This window comes from Hyperolius riggenbachi, chromosome 5, assembly GCF_040937935.1.
Source record: "Hyperolius riggenbachi isolate aHypRig1 chromosome 5, aHypRig1.pri, whole genome shotgun sequence".
NCBI classification, from domain to species: domain Eukaryota; kingdom Metazoa; phylum Chordata; class Amphibia; order Anura; family Hyperoliidae; genus Hyperolius; species Hyperolius riggenbachi.
The window spans coordinates 68,953,230-68,980,516 of NC_090650.1; the positions used below are offsets into that span (position 1 = coordinate 68,953,230).

The 27,287-nt window shown below is 45.7% G+C and overlaps 1 protein-coding gene across 2 annotated transcripts in view; it reads right to left on the reverse strand.

Moving 5' to 3' along the window:
• DYNC2I1 (dynein 2 intermediate chain 1) overlaps positions 1–27,287 on the reverse strand; it is a 119,124-nt gene that overhangs the window by 59,693 nt on the left and 32,144 nt on the right. Inside the window, exons 4-8 of one of the 2 annotated variants that reach the window (XM_068235842.1) lie at positions 26,356–26,432; positions 21,311–21,361; positions 15,497–15,568; positions 13,852–14,047; positions 6,783–6,882 (exon numbers count right to left, since the gene is read on the reverse strand). In XM_068235842.1, the coding sequence (XP_068091943.1) occupies positions 6,783–6,882; positions 13,852–14,047; positions 15,497–15,568; positions 21,311–21,361; positions 26,356–26,432 (496 nt within the window). Of the gene's footprint in view, positions 1–6,782; positions 6,883–13,851; positions 14,048–15,496; positions 15,569–21,046; positions 21,362–26,355; positions 26,433–27,287 lie in introns of both variants that reach the window. The other variant, XM_068235841.1, reaches the window with a different exon arrangement.

Below are 27,287 nucleotides of genomic sequence, written 5' to 3' on the forward strand. Positions count from 1 at the left end.
CTGGAGAGGGACTCAACAACATTGGTTAAATCAGACTGTGTACAGGGCAAGGTATCTAACACACTTGCTGACGAGGACAATATTTCAATGGCTTCTGCTTCGCTGGGCAGAAATTCATCAAGTTTTATTAGAGCAGACTGTAATTCCAAAACAGCTGCTAGACAAGTGAATATTACTGCAACACCAACTGAGGTAAGCAGTGCCTCAGACTCCTCTGCTAGAGGGTTTGAAGTATCCAAAGTACTGGGTGAAGCATAAGACTCTGTGACCACAGCTTCACTGGACAGGATCACTGAACAGTCCATATTGCAGGGCAAAACCATGGAAGCACCTGCTGGACAGCATAATGATTCTGTGACCTGAGTTTCATTGGAGAGATCTACTGCACAATTCATGGTACAGGGCAAGTTCACTGGAACATTTTCTGAACACGGTAATAATTCTGCGATTTCGGATTCACATAGCATACGCTCTGAGTTATTCATGAAACTAGAGTGAGATGTAGAAACAGGAAGATCAAAACACAATGTTTGCGCATCTGAATCACCATTCAATTGTGAAATTGGAAAATTCAGATGCTGGGGTTCTGAGGTCTCTGGACAGGATTGCTGGGACTCGGAAACTGATGTAGTGCATCTATTGGCATCTGCTGGATCAGACAGGAGTTGAACTTTATTAACACAGGTAATTTCTGCAGAAGTGTTTGCAGAGACAGGCAAGATTTTTCTGGTGTCTGTTTCACTGAACAAAGACTCATGAGTACTGGCTAGGCTGGACTCAGAAGTCAGCAGGACCTCTGGATTCTTTGCTGAGAAATTTGTGCAGGGCAAAGTTAAGAAAGTATCAGTGGCTTTTGTTTTACTGGGAAGTAACCCTGAGTTATCCATGGTACAGGGTGGAGTTACAGGAACATTCACAAGACATGACAGGGACTCAGTAACTGGAGAAGTGGGACAGTCTCCAATTGACAGTGTGTCTTCCCTGGTATCAACTGATTGAATCGCATAAAAATCGTCCAAAATCATTTTCCACACATCGATCAATGGAGCCACAAGGTCATACCCACACACACCAGTTTTTATTAGGTTATAGGCAGACTTAATGCATGCATTCAATACTAATTCACTTTTTGCACTGTAAAATTGACAAAATGAACTTGAATCATTCTTCCATTCATCGACCAGAGCTTCCATCTCTCCTTTCTCAAATGGAGGATTCCAAGCATACTTAACAGGCAGATCACAGTTTGCAAATGTGGTTTTGGCAGAAACATACATTGGATTATTTAACAGGCGATTGGCAGATTTCTTATTCCTAAGGATTTCCAATACCTGTAGCAAGTGTTGGACTGTAGTGTATGCAAATTTTCCTTGCTGCACGAATAGATTGATTTGTTCAATACTCTGTAATATATCCTCATAATCATACTCAGATAATTCTTTTAAACAAAAATCTTTATTTTCCCTAGCCAGTGATGAAAGTTCATTAGTAGTTTCATAAGTCCATTTAACTCCCCTGAAAGACAATTGCATTTCATTATCTGTTAATGGCAGAATCTCATTGCAGGTCTGATGCGCAGTCGCTAAACATAACGATTCTGCAGATTGGACACGTTTCTTAGAACGTTTGCGTTTTGCCTTTGACCTTGCTGTTTTTGGTGATTTATTCAAAGCTGCAGGAAAATTTTCAGTAACACTTTCTGCTTGCTGCTCATTCTTGCAAGCAATTGAAGGAGCAGCTGATTGGCCTGCTGCCAGGAGTTCATTAAGAGGAAAAGGCAATGGATCTATGCGCAACCAATTGTGAATTACAAAAGCTATAAATTGCAAAGGACTTTGTCTAAACTGAGTGTGATCTAAGACATCGATTGCCCAATCGAAAAGTTTGCCCTTAAAAAGAGCACAAACGATCCAATCAGACCAGGTAGAAATTGCAGAAGCCCGAAAGTCGGGATTGGCCAGAACTTTAACCAATTCTGATATAAATTTGTCTGTAACTTCAGGACCAAGCTTTTCAAATTTTTTAAAGGAGCAGGACCCCTGACAAACAGTGTCATAATTTCTGGAAATTCCCCCCACAATAGGGATTGGTAATGGGGCTACCATAATGTCACGCTTGGAGGTGTATTCTCCACGGTCAGCTCGTGATGCATAAGCTGACGTGAAGGAGGTACACACACCAGCACAAGGAATCAGGATATCCCCAGTTTAGTGGAGGGGAGGACTGACTCCAACAGGAGATTGTGGCGCACAGAGCCGGTGCAGATCTGACAGCCACAAACAATGCTTTCGCTATAACGTCTCAGCGCAAAGTAGCGCTGAGCGCATAAACCAGGACTGAGGAGATCAGGACAAATAGACAGAATGAACGCTTGCTAGCTAGCGGCTACTTAGCGACAGCAAGCGTCCAAAACCAGACAGACTGGAATGAGGCAGCCAATGCGTTGCGGCGATGGCGTGCCTCACAAAGACAGGACAGGATAGACAGGAAATAGCAGGATCAAGATAGATGAACATAACACAGATAAATATACAATAAGTATGTTTTCCTAGCGTATTACAATTACAGCTATCAATGAAACTATTTGTAACGTCTGACTAACATATGTATATATCGGCAATGAACCGATATATGACATAAGCAGGAACGCTGACTAGGACTGGAGTAATACAGGGAACAGGACTCAGAAGGATTCGCTATCTCTTCGCAGAGATGAACGCAATCCACAAACAGGACCAGGAACAGGATAACTAGCTCAGCGTGCTGGAACGCTGACTAACGGAATACAGGATATAAACAGTTCGTGTACGTATATATCAGCGACACTGATGTATCAACGTAACACGAATACAAGGAAAATAATAAACATGCAAGTATGCGTATATATTGGCGATGAACCAATATATGACACAAGACGAGCAAAGTAACAACTTCTAGAACAAGAGCAGAACTAGGAGGACTCGCTGACCCCTTCGCAGGAGTCAGCGCAGTCCACACGGACTAGGAACGAGGTGGGGCACGGGCAGAGTAACAGACTGAATCTGAGACTATGGTAGCCCATGAGACATTGCAGGAAGCAGTTCTTTATACTGAGGTCATCCAATGGGAGCAGACCTGCAGATTCCCACACAAGTGAATGGTAATTAATCACAGGCTGATAGCAGGAAAAGGCAGACAATGATATGCAGCCTGCAGGAAAGGGACTGCCCCTCCACTGCAGCAGACAATGTTTGTTTACACAAGAGCATGTTAAACTGTCATTAATTTCAGAGTGACTGCAGATGGAATCAGCAACTAGTTTAAGTGCAAACCAAACTATGCAAGAAAATGCATGTAATGACATCAGAACTGCTTGGGTTACAATACCACTGCAGCCAGCAGTAAACGCTGCAGACATGATCATAACAGGTTTCACCACAATATCAGCCATACAGCACCCCCTGATGGTCTGTTTGTGAAAAGGAATAGATTTCTCATGGTAAAAGGGGGTACCAGCTACTGATTGGGATAAAGTTCAATTCTTGGTCGGAGTTTCTCTTTAAGCTTGTCTCTCACACCCTCACCCTAATCTTGCAGTTCACCTTTGAATAGTGCTGCCTGGATTAATTGTTGATGTAACCACTTCTGCTTTGAGACTCGCCCAACAAGAATTAAAGCCTATCTACATGCCAGAATCACAAGTGCTTCCTCTAATATGCAGCGCAGAAGACCTGTCTGACAACATATTTATTTTGGGAACAGCTGAATGCATTATTTAAAACAATGACCAGAATCTACAGTCACTGCAGCTACCATAATCTGCAGGCACTAAAGGAACCGATCCTTTTTTTATTACATTAATGACTGTCTAGGGGAAGCCCTATGCATTCCTAAAGAACACCTGTCATGAATAAACCCTGAAGTGATGAGAATATGGAAGGAGGCATTGCTGGCTCCCTTGTAAACACACTTGTTATCATACGATGGAGTGATTCCTGTATAAAGAATTCTTTCTGAATCACTAACAGAAAAATATATTTTAAACCCATTTAAGAACCACAGGCTGCTTTGCCTGTTCAAAGGTTAGTGATTCAGAATCAAATCAAGATCAGTATTACAGTCAGGTGACTGGCACTTTTAGGCCCCTTTTAAACGTACCCACTGCGTCGTCCTGCGTTACACTTGCCTGACGCATCCCCATTGCAAGGGCCATTCAAGTCTATGGAGACAATGCATCCAAGTCTATGGAGTCAATGCCAGGGCCGAATTTGTACTCTTTACCGCCCAAGGCCACTGTCGCCAGCCGCCCTCCTTCAGTATAGGTAGCGAGTTGACCCCTACCTCCTTCCCTCCAGTATAGGTAGCCAGATGACCCCTTGCCTCTAGCATAAGTAGCCTGATGACCACCCCAGTATAAGTAGCCATATAACCTCTCCCCCCCCCCTTTCCCTCCAGTATAGATAGCCAGATGACTCCATTAATCCCTCCCCCCTTCAGTATAGGTAGCCAGCTCTTCTTCACACCGCAGCAGCCATCAGCGTAACTCATTTCTTAGCTCGTCTCCAGTGCAGAAGCTTCCTCTTCATTTCCGTCCATAGCCATCAGCCCCAATGCAAACGTGCACAGAGAGCAAGGTGGCCGCTGCATAGGCAGCTAGCAGCAGAGTACCGCAGTCAAGCGCTTGCCTGATCTCCCTGCATTGCAGCATTTGCAAGCTTGCAAATGCTGCACCAGTTTATCCTGCTGCTTTGGTGCCCTTGGGCCTGTGGTGGCCTAGGCCATGGCCTAGGTGACCTGGCCCAAATCCAGCCCTGGTCAATGCGATGCAGTGCACCAGAAGAATCCAAACAAGCGCATTGCCAATGTAAAGTCTGCAGTGCAGTGCCGCATGATCGCTGCCTACCGCACGGATTATGTGCGATGCAGCACGTGTAAACGTCAGGAACACGGTGTGACATAGCGCGGATCGACGAGAATCCCAGTGAGGTACTTCCTGCATATGCAAAGAATGTCACTGAGCGGTCGCAAGGTCATATGAAGGGCAGTTTCTGCGCTGTGATGCAGTCCTTACACCGCATTGCACCACTAGTAATAAGTGTGAAAGAGGCCTCAAAGTAAACCTGTCATTTTTTTTAAAAAAAGAGTGATAGGTAACTTGGTTGAGGGATCCTTCAGAGGCTTCCTGTGTCCTCTGCAAGCTTTAAAGTGAGCCTAACCTCTGGGGAAAAAAAATTAGTTTAACTCACCTAGGGCCAAAGTTGGGAATTAATTTGTCTTTGTTATGTTAAGACAAGATGTGTATAATGTTTGTTACTTTGTGCAATTGTAATCATTTTACTATGCAAATTTTTCCCAATAAAAATCATTTTGGGAAAAAAAAAATTCACCTGGGGCTTCCACCAGCCCCCTGCAGCCGCCCTGTTCCCGTGCCATCACAAATTGTTCTTCCCCTCCCTCGCAGGGACCCTCTGTCACTTAGATGCACAGTCCTGGTCCACGCGCCTCCCAATCACGTTCCCAAGAACGGGAATGCTATGCGCGTGCACAGTATGAAAGCTCTCTACTGCGCAGAATGCTCCCAGCGACGGAGCTTCTATGAGCATTACCTTAGAGCAGGGGTCTCAAACTCGCGGCCCGCGGGCCATTTGCGGCCCTCGATACAATATTTTGTGGCCCTCGCCGGCAAACGCTTCCTTAAAGTTCGCTTCAGTGCTCCCAAGTAATCCGCCGCCTCCCCGCCGCTAAACGAGGGCTGCAGAGCCCCCAAATTATCCGCCGGAATTTCCTGGAAGGGACAGAGCTTTCAGCTTCAGCACTGCCTCTCCTGACGTCAATAGCCGCACGGATCGCCGCCTCTCCCCGCCCCTCTCTGTGAAGGAAGAGTGAGAGGGGTGGGCAGAGGCAGCGATGCGCCGCGATTGTGAAATTCCTTATGCGGCCCAGCCTCATCCTGACTTTGCCTCATGCGGCCCCCCAGGTAAATTGAGTTTGAGACCCCTGCCTTAGAGTGAACCTCCGGACTAAAAATCTACTCAGCAGAACTGAAAAGGCTTGGTGTTTCTTTACCAGTTTCACAGCATCAGAACTTTGTTTTTCTTACCAAAGCATCATTTTTAGCTGCATTTTTAGCTAAGCTCCACCCATCAATGAAAACTGCCCGGGCTTTTTTCCCCTGATGCTGTGCAAAGCATGATGGGATTTCCGATGTTGTTATTCACGTTGCCTAGCAACTGAGAGGGGTGATCAGGACACAGGACAGTTGGAACTGTGTCTCATGCTCCCTGTCACCTCCTTTCAACCAACATGATGGCTGCCCTCATGAAATCACAAACATTTGCCTGTTCTTTTAAAACAGGGTGGGTAAGAGATTATATTACCTATCTATTTTAATTAACATAACTAATGTAACTTAATGACAGTATGTTTGTTTAGCCTGAAGTTCCTCTTTAAGTCTGTGTGTGATGGACACTTTCCCTGTCACACAAGCTTCCTACTAGTTGCAGGGCTATAAATCACTTGCTCAATCTGCATCCTAGAAAAAGAAAAATAACTCCTAGAGAAATCATAGAGAAGCATGTGATCGTTCTGGTAATTGGCTGGTCGCAAGCAGCCTACACAAGAAGCAAAGTACGATATGATCACTTCACTGACTAGTGAATCAGAGAAGTGCAAACTGATTACCTAACAAATCAATCATGTGTTTCTCTATGAATTCTTCTTACAAGAGAAATTCTCACATTTGTGTGGTTTTAAATGCTTTACATACAGTATATATTGTGAGTAGCCTCCCCCAACCCACTTACTTCTGTTTGCTGGCAATCTGGCTGCTAACCTGACGCTGTTTTGCTGATCCAAAATCTATGAATACTCCTCGGTGAGACTTCCTGGAGGAACGATCTGCCTCTGCAAAAGAGACATAAAGGTCTGCTGAAAAGTGCATGCAGAAGAGATAGACAATGGCAAACCAAACAGAAACATGCATAGAAATGTTGTGCCCATTTCTGTAAAGCGCAGAACATTTAATTTAGTTGAAGACCAAGTAGCAGAAGGTTAGAATCCCTTTGGGGTTCTGTAGTCTCTGCACAGGGTAACACAACACGCCAGTGTGAAAGGGGCTTTGGGGTTCTGTAGTCTCTGCACAGGGTAACACAACACGCCAGTGTGAAAGGGGCTTTGGGGTTCTGTAGTCTCTGCACAGGGTAACACAACACAGCAGTGTGAAAGGGGCTTTGGGATTCTGTAGTCTCTGCACAGGGTAAACCAACACGCCAGTGTGAAAGGGGCTTTGGGGTTCTGTAGTCTCTGCACAGGGTAAACCAACACGCCAGTGTGAAAGGGGCTTTGGGGTTCTGTAGTCTCTGCACAGGGTAACACAACGCTCCAGTGTGAAAGGGGCTTTGGGGTTCTGTAGTCTCTGCACAGGGTAAGACAACGCACCAGTGTGAAAGGGGCTTTGGGGTTCTGTAGTCTCTGCACAGGGTAACACAACGCGCCAGTGTGAAAGGGGCTTTGGGGTTCTGTAGTCTCTGCACAGGGTAACACAACATGCTAGTGTGAAAGGGGCTTTGGGGTTCTGTAGTCTCTGCACAGGGTAACACAACGCGCCAGTGTGAAAGGGGCTTTGGGGTTCTGTAGTCTCTGCACAGGGTAACACAACACGCCAGTGTGAAAGGGGCTTTGGGGTTCTGTAGTCTCTGCACAGGGTAACACAACACGCCAGTGTGAAAGGGGCTTTGGGGTTCTGTAGTCTCTGCACAGGGTAACACAACACGCCAGTGTGAAAGGGGCTTTGGGGTTCTGTAGTCTCTGCACAGGGTAACACAACACGCCAGTGTGAAAGGGGCTTTGAAAGGGGCTTTGGGGTTCTGTAGTCTCTGCACAGGGTAACACAACACAGCAGTGTGAAAGAGGCTTTGGGATTCTGTAGTCTCTGCACAGGGTAAACCAACACGCCAGTGTGAAAGGGGCTTTGGGGTTCTGTAGTCTCTGCACAGGGTAACACAACACGCCAGTGTGAAAAGGCTTTGAAAGGGGCTTTGGGGTTCTGTAGTCTCTGCACAGGGTAACACAACACAGCAGTGTGAAAGGGGCTTTGGGATTCTGTAGTCTCTGCACAGGGTAAACCAACACGCCAGTGTGAAAGGGGCTTTGGGATTCTGTAGTCTCTGCACAGGGTAAACCAACACGCCAGTGTGAAAGGGGCTTTGGGGTTCTGTAGTCTCTGCACAGGGTAAACCAACGCGCCAGTGTGAAAGGGGCTTTGGGGTTCTGTAGTCTCTGCACAGGGTAACACAACGCTCCAGTGTGAAAGGGGCTTTGGGGTTCTGTAGTCTCTGCATAGGGTAACACAACGCACCAGTGTGAAAGGGGCTTTGGGGTTCTGTAGTCTCTGCACAGGGTAACACAACGCGCCAGTGTGAAAGGGGCTTTGGGGTTCTGTAGTCTCTGCACAGGGTAACACAACACGCTAGTGTGAAAGGGGCTTTGGGGTTCTGTAGTCTCTGCACAGGGTAACACAACGCGCCAGTGTGAAAGGGGCTTTGGGGTTCTGTAGTCTCTGCACAGGGTAACACAACACGCCAGTGTGAAAGGGGCTTTGGGGTTCTGTAGTCTCTGCACAGGGTAACACAACACGCCAGTGTGAAAGGGGCTTTGGGGTTCTGTAGTCTCTGCACAGGGTAACACAACACGCCAGTGTGAAAGGGGCTTTGGGGTTCTGTAGTCTCTGCACAGGGTAACACAACACGCCAGTGTGAAAGGGGCTTTGGGGTTCTGTAGTCTCTGCACAGGGTAACACAACGCGCCAGTGTGAAAGGGGCTTTGGGGTTCTGTAGTCTCTGCACAGGGTAACACAACGCGCCAGTGTGAAAGGGGCTTTGGGGTTCGGTAGTCTCTGCACAGGGTAACACAACACGCCAGTGTGAAAGGGGCTTTGGGGTTCGGTAGTCTCTGCACAGGGTAACACAACATGTCAGTGTGAAAGGGGCTTTGGGGTTCTGTAGTCTGGACAGGGACTGAGAAGAATTCTTCTTTGTGTAGCGACACAAAGCTGGATAGATGTCGACAACGCGCCAGTGTGAAAGGGGCTTTGGGGTTCTGTAGTCTCTGCACAGGGTAACACAACACGCTAGTGTGAAAGGGGCTTTGGGGTTCTGTAGTCTCTGCACAGGGTAACACAACGCGCCAGTGTGAAAGGGGCTTTGGGGTTCTGTAGTCTCTGCACAGGGTAACACAACACGCCAGTGTGAAAGGGGCTTTGAAAGGGGCTTTGGGGTTCTGTAGTCTCTGCACAGGGTAACACAACACAGCAGTGTGAAAGGGGCTTTGGGATTCTGTAGTCTCTGCACAGGGTAAACCAACACGCCAGTGTGAAAGGGGCTTTGGGGTTCTGTAGTCTCTGCACAGGGTAAACCAACACGCCAGTGTGAAAGGGGCTTTGGGGTTCTGTAGTCTCTGCACAGGGTAACACAACGCTCCAGTGTGAAAGGGGCTTTGGGGTTCTGTAGTCTCTGCACAGGGTAACACAACGCACCAGTGTGAAAGGGGCTTTGGGGTTCTGTAGTCTCTGCACAGGGTAACACAACGCGCCAGTGTGAAAGGGGCTTTGGGGTTCTGTAGTCTCTGCACAGGGTAACACAACATGCTAGTGTGAAAGGGGCTTTGGGGTTCTGTAGTCTCTGCACAGGGTAACACAACGCGCCAGTGTGAAAGGGGCTTTGGGGTTCTGTAGTCTCTGCACAGGGTAACACAACACGCCAGTGTGAAAGGGGCTTTGGGGTTCTGTAGTCTCTGCACAGGGTAACACAACACGCCAGTGTGAAAGGGGCTTTGGGGTTCTGTAGTCTCTGCACAGGGTAACACAACACGCCAGTGTGAAAGGGGCTTTGGGGTTCTGTAGTCTCTGCACAGGGTAACACAACACGCCAGTGTGAAAGGGGCTTTGGGGTTCTGTAGTCTCTGCACAGGGTAACACAACACGCCAGTGTGAAAGGGGCTTTGAAAGGGGCTTTGGGGTTCTGTAGTCTCTGCACAGGGTAACACAACACAGCAGTGTGAAAGGGGCTTTGGGATTCTGTAGTCTCTGCACAGGGTAAACCAACACGCCAGTGTGAAAGGGGCTTTGGGGTTCTGTAGTCTCTGCACAGGGTAACACAACACGCCAGTGTGAAAGGGGCTTTGAAAGGGGCTTTGGGGTTCTGTAGTCTCTGCACAGGGTAACACAACACAGCAGTGTGAAAGGGGCTTTGGGATTCTGTAGTCTCTGCACAGGGTAAACCAACACGCCAGTGTGAAAGGGGCTTTGGGATTCTGTAGTCTCTGCACAGGGTAAACCAACACGCCAGTGTGAAAGGGGCTTTGGGGTTCTGTAGTCTCTGCACAGGGTAAACCAACGCGCCAGTGTGAAAGGGGCTTTGGGGTTCTGTAGTCTCTGCACAGGGTAACACAACGCTCCAGTGTGAAAGGGGCTTTGGGGTTCTGTAGTCTCTGCACAGGGTAACACAACGCACCAGTGTGAAAGGGGCTTTAGGGTTCTGTAGTCTCTGCACAGGGTAACACAACGCGCTAGTGTGAAAGGGGCTTTGGGGTTCTGTAGTCTCTGCACAGGGTAACACAACACGCTAGTGTGAAAGGGGCTTTGGGGTTCTGTAGTCTCTGCACAGGGTAACACAACGCGCCAGTGTGAAAGGGGCTTTGGGGTTCTGTAGTCTCTGCACAGGGTAACACAACACGCCAGTGTGAAAGGGGCTTTGGGGTTCTGTAGTCTCTGCACAGGGTAACACAACACGCCAGTGTGAAAGGGGCTTTGGGGTTCTGTAGTCTCTGCACAGGGTAACACAACACGCCAGTGTGAAAGGGGCTTTGGGGTTCTGTAGTCTCTGCACATGGTAACACAACGCGCCAGTGTGAAAGGGGCTTTGGGGTTCTGTAGTCTCTGCACAGGGTAACACAACACGCCAGTGTGAAAGGGGCTTTGGGGTTCGGTAGTCTCTGCACAGGGTAACACAACACGCCAGTGTGAAAGGGGCTTTGGGGTTCGGTAGTCTCTGCACAGGGTAAAACAACATGTCAGTGTGAAAGGGGCTTTGGGGTTCTGTAGTCTGGACAGGGACTGAGAAGAATTCTTCTTTGTGTAGCGACACAAAGCTGGATAGATGTCGACAATAAACACAGAAAAGGCAGAACCTTGGTTAGGCTTCTTGTTGCTGTCCCAGGTTACCTTTGCTTGCCACACTCTGGATTTGCAACAGATCCCTTGACAGGGGCGTTGCTAGGATCCTAAGAGATCCGGGGCACTTTTGGGCACTCCAGAAGGAAAATGGGTGCGGCCAAGCACCAGAACGTGGGTGTGGTCATGGGTGGAGCCAAATTTACATGAACTTAACAGCGGTCTAAGAAGCTCTGCCCAGAAAAATATTGGATGAAGCCCCCTCTCCACATTGATTAAAAAAAAAAAAAAATGCAGCATATCACATAACTAGGTGGAGTGACCTGTCTTCTCTGCTGGCTGGTCTGGCTTTCCGCTGGGTGGGCTGACCTGCTGCCAGGTTGTCTGGCAGTCCCCCCATAGTGGATCCCCTCCCATGCTCCCACGGGCCTCCCATTGAGGCATCACAACTCCCAGCATGCCCCCATAAAGGCATCACTGTGCTCAGCAAGGCACCGCAGCACCCAGTATGCCCACATAGAGGCACCATAGCACCCAGCATACCCCTGATTGCTGCACCACAACACCCAGTATGCCCACATAGAGGCACCACAGCACCTAGCATACCCCCGATTGATGCACCGCAGCTCCCAGCATAACCGCCATTGAGGCACCACAGCTGACTCTGCCTGGGGGACATCTGGGGAACCCCATAGTAGATATGGGGCACGTGCCGCTGATCTTTGGGGCTAGCAACGCCCCTGTCCCTTGATATATCACTAGAACCGTGTATGGAAATCTCACTCGTGGGGACACAGACAGCAGTAAAAACCTGGAAGAGAGATCTTGCAGCAAAGATGAAGCTTTCTCCACCGAAGTGGGAAGACTCACATAGAGACTGCAAAATTCTGTGTAATGCATAGACATGGCATGAGGAAAGAGGTGTGTGTGTGTGTATATGTGTGTGTATATGTGTGTGTGTGTATATGTGTGCGTGTGTGCGTGTGTGCGTGTGTGTGTGTTTCACTTTTTGTCAACTGGTCACATGCAGGGCATAACATAATCATCAGGATTCAAGCTTTATAAACGTATGTTAGACTTTAGCTGACCATAATAATAAATCTGAAATGTTGGTGCCCTCTGATCGTGTAGTATTTCATATGTTCAGCATCTATTGCACAGCTTTGCTGCAGTGTTGCATTAATGTCTTGCCTTTTAAAATGACACCTTGCAGATATTAACCTTAACTGTGTATTGAAACATACCTACTTTATTGTATACTAGGCGACCTAAGCCCATTTAATAACGAGCTCTAGGTCTGTCACCACTGCCACATTACAGCGCGCAAGTGTGTGCCCGCCAACCCCAATGGCTGTCAGTGCATACCAACAAAGGTAATTAAAAGTAAAAATACATCTCATTAATACACATCATGCAAAATATGATTTTTTTGCATTCCTATTGACTTGCATTGACACACAAATTGCACATCGCACGCAAAAAAAAAAAGAAAAGCCATCCAAACTTTAAACGTAGTAGAAGAATCACATCACATATGAACCCACAAAAATGATGATGCCATTGAAATACATTTCATGTGTGGCAATCGTGGCTTTTTCACAGAATGGCATATCGCCTTTTAATTTCTAACACGTTTGACACTTGCCTAAGGGAAACTTATTGGTAAGGCCAGAACTAAAAAGAACCATTGAAGTCCAATGTTTGGAAACTTACTTTACATATTTTTGCTTCATGTGCACACTTAGTATTTTTATTGTTTAATATACAGTACATCTATATGGATATTGGGAAATCTGATTCTATGTAAGGTTTATTTTTATTCGTTTCTTCACAGGTGTTTCTAGCTATCCATAACACCGTCACTTTTTGAAGTAGTGTAGAAAAAGGAGTCCACACACAGACTTGCTGAAATGTTGCTTGAATTTTATTGTTCCACCACCCACATATGCAATCTGTGGTCTGACCGTGATGGCCGACGATCGTTTCGGGGCTTGCAAGAGGTCCCCTTTGGCAAGGCATAGGCAGAAGAAAACATGTACATGTTTTCTTCTGCCTACGCCTTGACAAAGGGGACCTCTTGCAGGCACCAGCACATCCTGGAGTGCGGTTTTCTTGTTTATGGACTTTTAGAAGTAGCACACGAGACTGACCATTACTGTACCACTATGACCATCCACACAAAAGTGTAATTTCAGTGGCCCGGGCCCCTCAGCAGTATCAGGATGCACACCCCGCCCCCCCCCCCCCCCATGTGATCGCCGGTGAGAGACCTCCACAGTGGTGAGCTGTTCTGCAATTCCTCCCCCCTCTTGTAGAGAGTAAAAGTGCAGGGATAGCTAAAATATTTACCTATTCCACTTTGCTTCTGCTCTCCTCTACCTCCTCGGAGCTGCACACCGTATGCTGCCCCCCTGAGGCTCCTAATGACATCACATGCATCAGGAGCTGGAATGTCTGAACATGCAGCCCACAGATGGCAAGAGGAAGAGGAGACCTGATGCATATGTAAATATATGCTTTTCCTCTGCATAGAAGTGGGGGAGGAGGAGTGTGTCAATATAGCCTCCCCCCCCCCCTTTAAATCAAGAGGATCACAGGGGCTACTGTTACACCACTGCGCCTATAGGCTGACTGCAATGACTGTGAAACATCAGTGCGGATGAGGAAAGCAGCCAGCAAGTGTAGAAGATGAAGAAAGAAGATACCGTTTGGTTCTGGCTCCTGGCTGTAGTGTCCCTGTGATTTATGTCGCTGTGTAACCGGAGATACATTTTCATTCTCCAGGAGCATGGCTGTCTGTATCTCCTCTATCTCTTTGTTCCTCTGAGCTGGTGGCGGATCCTGTGCAGGCTCTGGGGTCTTCTCCTCCTCGCTGGCATCTTCAAAATCATCATCATAATCCTGAAAGAAAAGGTATAGAAAGGCTCGGTCCATCTGAAACCTACATCGTACAATAGAAACAGACAGTAGTAAAACTAAGCCCCCTAGTCTGATTATAAACGCATACCTCCCAACTTTCTGATATAAGAAAGAGGGACAGTTAAGCCACGCCCCTGTCACACCCCGAATCAAGTCCCCACCATAACTAGTCACGCATACCATAAAGATTTCATAAGAACAATATGTTGTTTTATAATTCAAACCGTGGATGGTGGGGAATGATGTAATTCGGCTTCCAGCTATTGCTGGAGGCCGAATTAGTGTTTTAAATGTAACTTCAGCTCCGTCTTCTGACGGCGCCAAAAAAAACCCCCTTATGATATAATGAATTGTATGCGTAGTACGGATAATGAATAGAACATTGGTAGCAAAGAAATTAAGTCTCATATTCTTTATTTTCAGTTATATAGCATTTTTTATAGCATTGCATCATACTGTCATAGTTGCAGTTTGCTCTGTCTTACAGTTAAAAATACAGAGTGTGGTTTGCAGAGCTAATGACCCTTTGAACTTCTCTTCTCACTGAACCTTATCTGAAGCTGTCTGTCACTGTTTCTTTGATGTATAGTGCTCCAGAAATCAGCCAACAATTTGGTCGTGGAGCTCAGAGAAGCTCTTTCACATAGATAACAACTGAAGATTCTTAACTCTTCTTGTACTGGAAACAATATATGACTTGTTTCTTTGCTATTAATGTTCCATTTCTTTGCTGTACTACACAAACAATTCATTATTTCATAAGTTTATTTTCACTTCAGATTCCCTTTAAATCATGTTATCTTTTAGGGATACCATTAAGGCCCCTTTTACACTTGCCTGATACTGGCCAACTTCCACGGCGGCGGAAGTAATGTAAGTCAATGGGCGACACATACCTTTTAAAAAGGTTGGCAGCATTGTGGGGCGCATATGCAGAACGATGGGAATACGATGGAGATCCTTGGTCATGTTAAGTGACGTACTTCCTGTCCAACAGGAAGTATGTCACTGGGCGAGGGGCGTGCGGGGGACGGCGCTATGCATATGATCCTGTCGGCGCACTTTGCCACAGGGTCAAACGTTGGTAATTTTTTTATTTGTGTTGGAATGCGGCAGGGGCATCTCATCCCCACCGCAATCCAAAAATTAGATGGAAAACCGGCTTAAAGGTTACGTTTTTATATACTTTGACTCCTATAAACACCATCGTTGTGCCCTTTTTGTGTTCAAGTGACTGGATTCTTCCTGTTGTGAACTAAAATGTATATAATATGGAGAATGCAGCAGTAGAAACAGCAATGCCTAGCAGGCCAGAAGAAAGTGATCTCAAACATGAGCTGGACCAGAGATAAGGATGATGGCATCTTACTACTAGAAGTACCAGCGAAATAAAGACAGTCAGTGTCTAAATCATCCTGCAAGATTTCCTACCTCAAAATCCTCTTCATAGTTAATGGAATCCTCATACGCATTATCTGTGCTTTGTACGGTCTCTTCAATTTCCTGAACAAAAAAAAAAGTCTTACACATCCATAAAATCAAACAGATTCCTGGTCATGCCATGCCTAGTCTAATTCAGGATCAGATTATCACATTACAGAGCCTTCCTTCTTCTTAGTTATATACGTCTTTTTTTTAGGTCACTTCAGGGTTGCTATAAGCCCCCGTTTTTGGACAGGAACAAAATACATATATCCAGGCACATCGCATCTAGTTAGGACATTAAATAAATTAAAGGGGAACTTCAGCCTAAACAAACATACTGTCATTAAGTTACATTAGTTATGTTAATTAGAATAGATAGGTAATATAATCTCTTACCCATCCTGTTTTAAAAGAACAGGCAAATGTTTGTGATTCATGGGGGCTGCCATCTTTGTCATGGGGGCAGCCATCTTTTTGGTTGAAAGGAGGTGACAGGGAGCAGGAGACACAGTTCCAACTGTCCTGTGTCCTGATCACCCCTCCCAGCTGCACACGCTAGGCTTCAAATGTCAAATTCAAAATGTAAAAAAAAAAAATTTGCACCAAAACAGCAGAACGAGAACAACTGCAGCTAAAAATGAGGCTTGTATAAGAGAACAATAGTTCTGATGCTGTGAAACAGTTAAAGAAACACCAGGCCTTTTCAGTGCTGCTGATTCAATTTTTAGTCTGGTGGTTCACTTTAAGGAAAGGGAGGTGCTGAAGGGGGTGTGGCTAGAAAACAGCAAAAATCCATTAACCCTTCGCACTCTCACATGCAAATGTTCAAACAAATGCATTCACAGATTCACTCATCCAGGCACAACTGTTATCCCTACAGCTAAGTTAAAAGCCGGGGTTTTAGTTCACAGAAGAATGCATTCTTATGCTTAGTCACCTATGCTGCGCAGAAGTACCAAGGTAAACATAGGTGTCCTAACTCTGGCCCTGTAACATGCATAGTGCAGACATGCAAACACAACCGTTTTTGGACAGTGTATCTCTACGCTGGAGTCATTAATCCTCTATATGTATGCTCCAGAGCTGACATACAATAACAATCTGTGGCTGTATAAAAATGATGCCTAACCCTAACTGATACACATGACTACCTCCAACTGTGTTCCTCCTAAAATATTGCAGATGCTCATGTTCCATCATCTCTGTTCCCATGTGTTTGATTTAGGCACTGATGCTCAGCTACAGTACATCAATTGGGCTCCAGCATTTGGCACAGCAATACAATAATACATTACAATGACATAAGTAAAGCTCTTTTCTTCCATTTCCATAGGACTCAAAGCACATATAGAGTACATGTCTCAGATCAAAACATGGTTGCAGGCTGGACTGTGTTACAGGAAATAGTCAGGTGTTGTTATAAATTCCGAACTAAACAGGTAGCTTTTCAGTTTGGACTAAAATGCTTCCAGGGATGGAGATGTCCTGATAGGGTGTGGCAGGGAGTTCCAAATTATAGGGGCAGCATGACAGAAGACTCTGTCTCCAAAGGTTTTGATGTTCACTCTGGGGGTGACCAAGTTATTAGATCATTTTGATCTAAGATGGGGGGGGGGATGCAGTTTCAGCCGGTCCTTCAGGTATCCAGGGCCCAGATTGTGCAAGGATTTGCACCCAGTTAACATATTGTAGCCAAGCAACATATCCCAGCTAGTCAGGAAAAGATAAAAAACAGTTCCCAAATTACCAGGCACACTATTCGCCTGCTTCTGGAGGGTGGGGGCACAGGTATCAGCAATCTATTTTTTTATATACTGTACATGCCCAGAACTCAGTTGAAAACACTTGCAGGACAACCCCACAACCTTCCTTTTCTCTACAGTTTAGCGCTGAGTGGGTGATTTAAGTGGTTTCCAGGCCCTGAGAAAAGCTTTCATCTCTTTGGATAAATGTTTATGCTGCTGTGCGGTATGACGGGATGTAAAATACAGAAGAGTGAGCTGAAGCCATGCAAAGTAGGGAATAAATTGCCACGGCTTGTTTTAGCATTCATTCTGAGTGTCAATCAAAGAAAACCGCTCCGACCGCATAGTGCTTATCTGGCAAGGCTACCTCTGGACTTCACAGGACCGATTCCTCCACTGCAATTACTTCCAAAGGCAGAGGCTCCGACTCTCAGGAGGGAACATAGGTGAGCAATTACTTGGCAGCCAGCCTCTTCTCCAGGCCTCAGTCAGCCTGACATTTGCCAGACAAGATGCTTTTAGGGCATCATTAGGCTGCTAGAGTTCATTGTAAAAATGTGCGAGTTGCATGAGGTTGAAAACTAATAACTGCAGCAAACAGAGCTGTTTCCAGAAAGCCAAGACACCATTACATTCTCACCACTACTGTCCGACTTTGTAGTGGGTTCTCTGGAGTGTCTCTGATGGACTCTGTTCTACTAGAGCAGCCTTTCTCAACTTTTTTACCCTAGAGGAACCCTGAAAATAATCTTTGGATCTCAAGGAACCCCTGCATTTATTTTGCAAGAGGCATGGACCTTAAAGAGACTCTGAAGTCAGATTAAAAATGGCTTTTTACCTTATATTCATCTGAGGCATGTTTGCCCCTGCTAAAACGCCGCTATCCCGCGGCAGAACGAGGGGTCTTTACCCCCCAAATCCCCCCTGCAAAATCCACGACTTTCTTGGTCGTGGATTTTGCTTCTCAAGGAGGCAGAGCTTTCGGCTGTAGCTCTGCCTCCATGCGCGTCTATCAGCCAGCGGATCTCCGCCTCCCCCCCTGCTCCTCTCAGTGAAGGAAGACTGAGAGGGGCGGAGGAGAGGCGGAGATATGCGCTGATAGACGCGTGTAGAGGCTAAGCTGCTGCTGAAAGCTCTGCCTCTACAGGAAGCGCTCCCCGGGCACCACGGAGGGGATTTGGGGGGTAAAGACCCCTCGTTCTGCCGTGGGATAGCGGCGTTTTAGCAGGGGCAAACATGCCTCACATGAATATAAGGGAAAAAAACTATTTTTAATCTAGCTTCAGAGAGTCTCTTTAAAGGGACTCCGAGCAGTGCAGAAACTATGGAAAGATGCATATCATTTTAAAGCTCCACAATTTCAATCGCAAAAATAAAGAAAACTAAAAGGCGTAGAGTGACGATTTAGGTGTCGCCAGAAAGAGGAGAAAGGGAGCTTTAAAATGATATCCATCTTTCCATAGTTACTTGTATTACACAGGACGACACTTTCCCCAGTGTCAGCAGCTCCATTCAGCAGAAAAAGTCGGCCTGTGTAATACAATGTAACTATGGAAAGATGGATATCATTTTGAAGCTCTCTTTCTCCTCTTTCTGGCGACACCTAAATCGTTGCCCTACGCCTTTTAGTTTTCTTTATTTTCGCGATTGAAATCGCGGCCGCGGCAATTTCAATCGCAAAAATATCGAAAACTAAAAGGCGTAGGGCAGCGGTTTATATATCATCGGAAAGAGGAGAAAGAGAGCTTTAAAATGATATGCATCTTTCCATAGTTTCAGCACTGCTCGGAGTCCCTTTAAAAGTAGGCGTGGCTGTTTATTTCACTACCCCCTAATACAGTGCCCCTTATTATACCGTCTCCTTATCCTAGTGCTTTTATTAATGTGCTCGTTATTATTTTGACCCCTGATTTAGTGCTTGTTTTTACAGTACCCCCTATTTAAATGTGCTCTATCATATTTTCCCCCACGATGGGGGAAAATGCCAAGGAACCCCTGCTGAGTACTCAAGGAACAGGCTTCAGAAAGCCTGTACTAGAGAGAGAATAATGGCTCTAAAGCCCTGTACACATGCTAGATAAAAGTCAGTCGAGATAGCCGATAATGATCACCTCAACCAATAATCCAGTGTGTACAATGGCACCCAACCACCGCTCAGCCAGCGATCCGCCAGGTGGATTAACTCAGCCAAGCGACAGCCAATTGCTTTGTCCTCCTCCACTGTATGATGTTACGCTTGCTCCGCTCCATTAGCCCTCCTTACATTGAACCACAGCATGTAGTCAGCCTGCAGGCTAACTATGGGTCGGTACAACCCGGTCCAGAGAGGTCACTCGAGGGATCGGTTCCTGATCCCCGTTGGGCGGCATCATTCACAAGGGCAGAGGAAGACAGGGGAAGCCTAATTAGCATTCATAGGCTTCCCTCTCCTGATGCAAGTATCTGATTTTTTTTATTTTATTTTATTAAAGTCACAGCTGTCCGTTAAAGGAATACTGTAGGGGGGTCGGGGGAAAATGAGTTGAACTTACCCGGGGCTTCTAATGGTCCTCCGCAGACATCCTGTGCCCGCGCAGCCACTCACCGATGCTCCGGCCCCGCCTCCGGTTCACTTCTGGAATTTCCGACTTTAAAGTCAGAAAACCACTGCGCATGCGTTGCCGTGTCCTTGATCCCGCTGATGTCACCAGGAATGTATAGCACAATCCCAGTATGGTCTGTGTCTGCGCAGTACGCTCCTGGTGACATCAGCGGGATTGAGGACATGGCAACGCAGGCGCAGTGGTTTTCTGACTTTAAAGTCGGAAATTCCAGAAGTGAACCGGAGGCGCGGGCGCAGGATGTCTGCGGGGGACCGTTAGAAGCCCCGGGTAAGTTCAACTCATTTTCCCCCGACCCCCTACAGTATTCCTTTAAGTTAAAAATTCACAAATAAACAGCATGATGGGTCTTCTTCCTATTGTCTACAAATAAGCAGTATCATGAACCTATACCTTTTTGCAGTAAAGTTCTTGCTCAGCATCAACCAGTAGCTTCTTATTGCCAGCAGAGCACAAAGTAAATCACCTGACCCAGCCCACCTCCTCCCACTGCAGCACCACAAGTCATCAGTTCCTCTCTGTTCACCATGTTATGAAGCTTTTAGCGCTTCTTACACTCTCCCAGCATCTTCCTAAAAGCCAGGAACTGCTTTGTGTTCACAGTGAAAGACTGACTGGTCTCCCCCTCTCCAGCTTCTCCCTTACTATCTCATGTGGGTGATGATGGGATAAGGGGAGGAGTTTGGACAGCTTACAGACTGCTATGCAGTCTAAACAAGCTGCATCTGACATCCCACAGGAAAACAGTTTTGCAAACCCGGATGGCTGCAAAAGTGGTGTATGGAGGCCCGGATTTACATCACAGTAGGCTATAGGCACAGATGTTCCGGCACCCTAGACTTAACCAACCATGAACCTTCAAACACCCGCTGAACGGCACAGCAAGTGTGCTGGTTGTCTCAGCTGTCACTTCTCCTTTACTACCCTTGCCCAGTGTACGTAGCTAGAAGTTCCCCCAAGTATTAGGTAGCTAGAGGTGCCCCTGGCTGAAGGGAGATCTCGTCAGTGGAGTGCCAAGAGCTCTCATTTTCACTTTGCCTGGGACTCTGCATAGGAGGAGGCATTTGGGGAGGATAGTGAGCCACCTTTCCATCATCAGGCGCCTGTAGGCATGTGTCTACAGTGCCTTATGGTAAATCCAGCCCTGGGTGTATGTGTAATGCATAAAACTGAGTGCATTGCAAATCATGATATATGTAACCAGACTGTACCTCAATATCCACATTCCTTCTTTCGGGTGCCTCCTGCCCTGTCTTGTCTCTGGGTCTCCCCTCCTTGTTTTCACTCTGTGAATGCTCCTGTGAGTATTTTTCTTTCCGCCTGTCTGTGTTTTGTACAGAGACTTCTGCAGGCCTCACTTCTGTGTCCTCGTTCAACCCTTTCTCACGTCTGCTATGCCTCTTCTCCCTATCAGACTCCCTACTGTGCTTCTGGTCACTCCTCCTCCTCTCCTTGTCACTGTCTTGGCTACTTACATCCTCCCTGCGTTTCAGATGCCGGATGTTTCCATCTTCGAATTCATCAGTCTTTAAAAAAAACAAAAAAAAAAACATGAGGTTATCCCAGTACGTCCTGATTTAGAAAGGCAGATTTCAAATAAAAGAGCAAAAGTACACAGAAATCCAGATGAATATTAGCCAACGCTGGGCACAGCACTAAATGCCTAATTAGCGATTACAGCTACTTATTGAGAGTGATTCGCTAAAGCACAAAGCCAAAAAAGCATTTGTGCGCTGCGGAGATGGCTGTACAGGAATTCACTAGAAGTCCCAGCCAGCTGCAATTCTGCAGTGCTCAAGGCAAGCAGCAGCGCAGTTAAACTGACAGTGTGCTGGGATGTTTTCTCAATGTAGTAGAAAAAGGTCCTTATTATATACAGTATATGAGATAAATAGAGAAAGGAACTTTTTGAAATAAGGAAGAGGTACACTTTAAATTACGCCCCTGCCCCTCCTCTAGTCACATGATGTAGTTTTATCATTCAGACCAACATTGCAAAAATCAGGCACCTCATCCCCCAGAATTGCCAACATTAGTTCATGCCTTCATTACATCCCGACTGGACTATTGTAATGCTCTGTACAGTGGCCTTCCAAACAAGGACTAGTACTACCTACAGCTTTTAACTGACTTCATAGTAGAAAATAATCTTATTTCTCAGCATCAACATGGGTTTACTAAAGACAGGTCCTGTTTGACTAACATGCTCAGCCTTTATGAGGTAGTGAATGCTAATATGGATATTGGGAATGCTGTAGATGTGATATACTTGGACTTTGCAAAGGCCTTCGACACTGTTCCACACAAAAGTCTGGTGCAAAAGTTGAGGATGCAAGGACTGGGGAAGAGTCTGTGTTCATGGATAGGGAACTGGCTAATGGACAGAAAACAAAGAGTTGTGGTCAATGGATCGTACTCAAAATGGGAGACTGTTAGCAGTGGGGTCCCACAGGGGTCTGTACTGGGTCCAGTGCTCTTCAATTTATTTATTAATGACCTAGTAGATGCAGTAGTGAGCAATGTTGCTATTTTTGCAGATGATACAAAATTGTGCAGAATCATCAACTCTCAGGAAGATAGTGTCATATTGCAACAGGATCTGGATAGGATGGCTATATGGACACATACATGGCAGATGAAATTCAATGTTGACAAATGTAAAGTCATGCATTTTGGTCGTACCAATGGTCTAGCACCATACAAAATAAATGGGATACAGTTGGGGACATCAAACTTGGAGAAAGACTTAGGAGTACTCATCGACAACAAGTTAAATAATCGTACTCAATGCCAAGCCTCTGCAGCTAAAGCTAACAAAATTTTGGGATGCATTAAAAGGGAAATAAAAACTCGAAATGCTAGCATAATATTGCCCCTTTTTAACTCTCTAGTAAGGCCACATCTGGAATATGGAATTCAGTTTTGGGCACCACATTACAAAAAAGATATTGCAGTTTTAGAGCAGGTGCAGAGACGAGCTACAAAATTGATACGTGGGATGGAAGGTCTCGCTTACCAAGAAAGGTTAGATAAACTGGGTTTATTTAGTCTAGAGAAAAGACGCCTTAGAGGAGATCTAATTAACATGTATAAATACATCAGAGGGCAATATAATAGCTTGGCGTATGAGCTTTTTGTCCCTAGGCCTTCTCAAAGGACTAGAGGACATGATCTGCGCATGGAGGAAAAACATTTTAGCCATTTATTTAGGAAAGGGTTCTTTACAGTAAGAGTGATTAAGATGTGGAATGCATTGCCACAGGAAGTCGTTATGGCAAACTCTATACCTGCATTTAAAGGGGGTTTAGATGCTTTCCTTGCTTTGAAAGACATCCATGGCTACAATTACTAGGTTATGCCTAATGATGTTGATCCAGGGATTTTATCTGATTGCCATCTGGAGTCGGGAAGGAATTTTTCCCTTTTGGGGCTAATTGGACCATGCCTTGTGGGGGTTTTTTCGCCCTCCTCTGGATCAACAGGGGTATGTGGGGGATGGGCTGGAGTTGTACTTGATGGACGTATGTCTTTTTTCAACCAAAATAACTATGTAACTACAGTGGTGTGAAAAACTATTTGCCCCCTTCCTGATTTCTTATTCTTTTGCATGTTTGTCACACTTAAATGTTTCTGCTCATCAAAAACCGTTAACTATTAGTTAAAGATAACATATTGGACACAAAATGCAGTTTTAAATGATGGTTTTTATTATTTAGTGAGAAAAAAAAACTCCAAATCTACATGGCCCTGTGTGAAAAAGTGATTGCCCCCCTTGTTAAAAAATAACTTAACTGTGGTTTATCACACCTGAGTTCAATTTCTGTAGTCACCCCCAGGCCTAATTACTGCCACACCTGTTTCAATCAAGAAATCACTTAAATAGGAGCTATCTGACACAGAGAAGTAGACCAAAAGCACCTCAAAAGCTAGACATCATGCCAAGATCCAAAGAAATTCAGGAATAAATGAGAACAAAGTACTGTAATTGAGATCTATCAGTCTGGTAAAGGTTATAAAGCCATTTCTAAAGCTTTGGGACTCCAGCGAACCACAGTGAGAGCCATTATCCACAAATGGCAAAAACATGGAACAGTGATGAACCTTCCCAGGAGTGGCTGGCCGACCAAAATTACCCCAAGAGCGCAGAGAAAACTCATCCGAGAGGCCACAAAAGACCCCAGGACAACATCTAAAGAACTGCAGGCCTCACTTGCCTCAATTAAGGTCATTGTTCATGACTCCACCATAAGAAAGAGACTGGGCAAAAACGGTCTGCATGGCAGATATCCAAGGCGCAAACCACTTTTAAGCAAAAAGAACATTAAGGCTCGTCTCAATTTTGCTAAAAAAACATCTCAATGATTGGCAAGACTTTTGGGAAAATACCTTGTGGACCGACGAGACAAAAGTTGAACTTTTTGTAAGGTGCGTGTCCCGTTACATCTGGCGTAGAAGTAACACAGCATTTCAGCAAAAGAACATCATACCAACAGTAAAATATGGTGGTGGTAGTGTGATGGTCTGGGGTTGTTTTGCTGCTTCAGGACCTGGAAGCCTTGCTGTGATAGATGGAACCATGAATTCTACTGTCTACCAAAAAATCCTGAAGGAGAATGTCCGGCCATCTGTTTGTCAACTCAAGCTGAAGCGATCTTGGGTGCTGCAGCAGGACAATGACCCAAAACACACCAGCAAATCCACCTCTGAATGGCTGAAGAAAAACAAAATGAAGACTTTGGAGTGACCTAGTCAAAGTCCTGACCTGAATCCTATTGAGATGTTGTGGCATGACCTTACAAAGGCGGTTCATGCTAGAAAACCCTCAAATAAAGCTGAATTACAACAATTCTGCAAAGATGAGTGGGCCAAAATTCCTTCAGAGCGCTGTAAAAACTCGTTGCAAGTTATCGCAAACGCTTGATTGCAGTTATTGCTGCTAAGGGTGGCCCAACCAGTTATTAGGTTCAGGGGGCAATTTCTTTTTCACACAGGGCCATGTAGGTTTTGAGTTATTTTTCTCACTAAATAATAAAAACCATCATTTAAAACTGCATTTTGTGTTCAGTTATGTTATCTTTGACTAATAGTTAACGGTTTTTGATGAGCAGAAACATTTAAGTGTGACAAACATGCAAAAGAATAAGAAAACAGGAAGGGGGCAAATAGTTTTTCACACCACTGTATGTAACTATGTAACCCACCAACCCCGTCACTGCCACACAAAACTGGTCCTGGCTACCTATAAAATGGAGGATCCTACTGACATTTAAATCACTACATAATCTGGGCACTAGAAACATGAAAGAAATGTTGCAGCTGCGTAGCAATTCCTGCAATCTCAGATCCACAAATTCTAATAATCTGGTCATGCCCAGAGTCCACCTGGAAACATTTGGTCACAGAGCCTTCTGTCATGCCGCTCCTACATTATGGAACTCCCTACCTCATCAGATCAGGACAGCTCCATCTCTAGATGTGTTTAAATCCAGACTGAAACCCCACCTGTTCGGTTTGGCATATGCAGAAATATAATTTTATCCTCTGTTAACCAGCCGGGCGGTATGGACGAGCTCAGCTCGTCCATCACCGCCGGAGGCTGCCGCTCAGGCCCTGCTGGGCCGATTTTCTTCAAATAAAGAGCAGCACACGCAGCCGGCACTTTGCCAGCCGCGTGTGCTGCCTGATCGCCGCCACTCTGCGGCGATCCGCCGCGAGAAGCGGCGAAAGAGGGTCCCCCCAGCCGCCTGAGCCCAGCGTAGCCGGAACAAAAAGTTACGGCCAGCGCTAAGGGCTGGATCGGAGGCGGCTGACGTCAGGACGTCGGCTGACGTCCATGACATCACTCCGCTCGTCGCTATGGCGACGATGTAAGCAAAACAAGGAAGGCCGCTCATTGCGGCCTTCCTTGTTTATTCTGGGCGCCGGAGGCGATCGGAAGAACGCCTCCGGAGCGCCCTCTAGTGGGCTTTCATGCAGCCAACTTTCAGTTGGCTGCATGAAATAGTTTTTTTTTTTATTTAAAAAAAACCCTCCCGCAGCCGCCCTGGCGATCTTAATAGAACGCCAGGGTGGTTAATACTTCTTCCTACTACCAATTACTGAATCTGAGAGGGCCTAAGCACTTTGAGTCCTATGGGAGAAAAGTGCTATAGAAATGTTATTGTTATCTAGTTTAGAAAAATACATATATTAACACAGATCTGTACATCAGTCTTGAAAGAGAGAAAAATGAGGAAGAAAGTGGGACAGGCGGATTTGCTTTCCAAAGAGGGACTGTCCCTCTGAAACAGGGACAGTTGGGAGCTACACTATGCATTATGATGGTGATACATCTCAAGGCTCCATAAAACCTTGTAAGGATGACCAATCCATCCCAAACACAATCATTTTATAAAATAAACTATTTCTGTAATGTTTTTTTTTTTTGGGGGGGGGGGGGGGGTACTAAGAACTTGCTTCCCAAACACATTTAGGACTGCAGATGTGGAGCAAAAAAGCGACATAAGAAGATGAGATGTACCTTTTGTTTCCTCCTTTCTTTTTCACGCTTTTCCTGATGTCGTCTTTCTCGGTCATCGCTTCTGTGTGTGGTTTTTTCTAAGAAAACAATTATTGTAAAATAAAACCCTTGAAATAAATTAACAGTACTGCCTGCTATGCAGCCAGACTCAAAACTGACAACTTATTTTTAGAAAAACTTTTCAATAGTACATTCATGGCCTACAAGCATCTGTTCCCACAGGGGCATACCAATAGACCTTGCAAGGGATGCAGCCGCAGGGGGGCCCAGAAGCCACAGGTGGGCCCGTCCTGAGAAACTGACAACTAAGGTCAAGGATAGAGAAAACCTTCTGCTCTCTGCACAATTGACTGCATCTGCTCAGCTTCTGATAAGTAATCATACGAAGTTTTGCAGACAAAAATTTGTAGACAGTCCCTATTCAGCAGGGCCTTGTGTACACACCCATCCAAAGTTTCGCAGGGGGGCCTCAGTGATTTCTAGTTACGCCCCTCTGTACTCATATCCGATCCTGTGCTTCCTGATCACAAAACCTGCATGAATACACTGAATGAAACAAGACAGCGAAACATCCTCGGGCGGGAACCTTTGTGCGTGTTGGCCACTATGTCTGCGCATGTGCTCTATGCTCTGGAGGGAACCTACACGTGCATTACCATAATGCAAAGAAACACTTATGTTTTTCATGCAAGACTTCACCTCTTCAGAGCAGAAATATTTGCCCATATGTATGTACTCTGGCATCAATTTCCCATTGACAATTTACACCTTATCAGCACTGTGCGTCACTCTCCTAGTCACATGTAAACAATGGTACTGATTGTTGCAGGCCTCTGAAAGCATTGCACATTATGTTCTTGCAGGCTGGCTAGGTAATTATTATTATTTAGTATTTATATAGCACCAACATACTCCGCATCACTGTGCAGAGT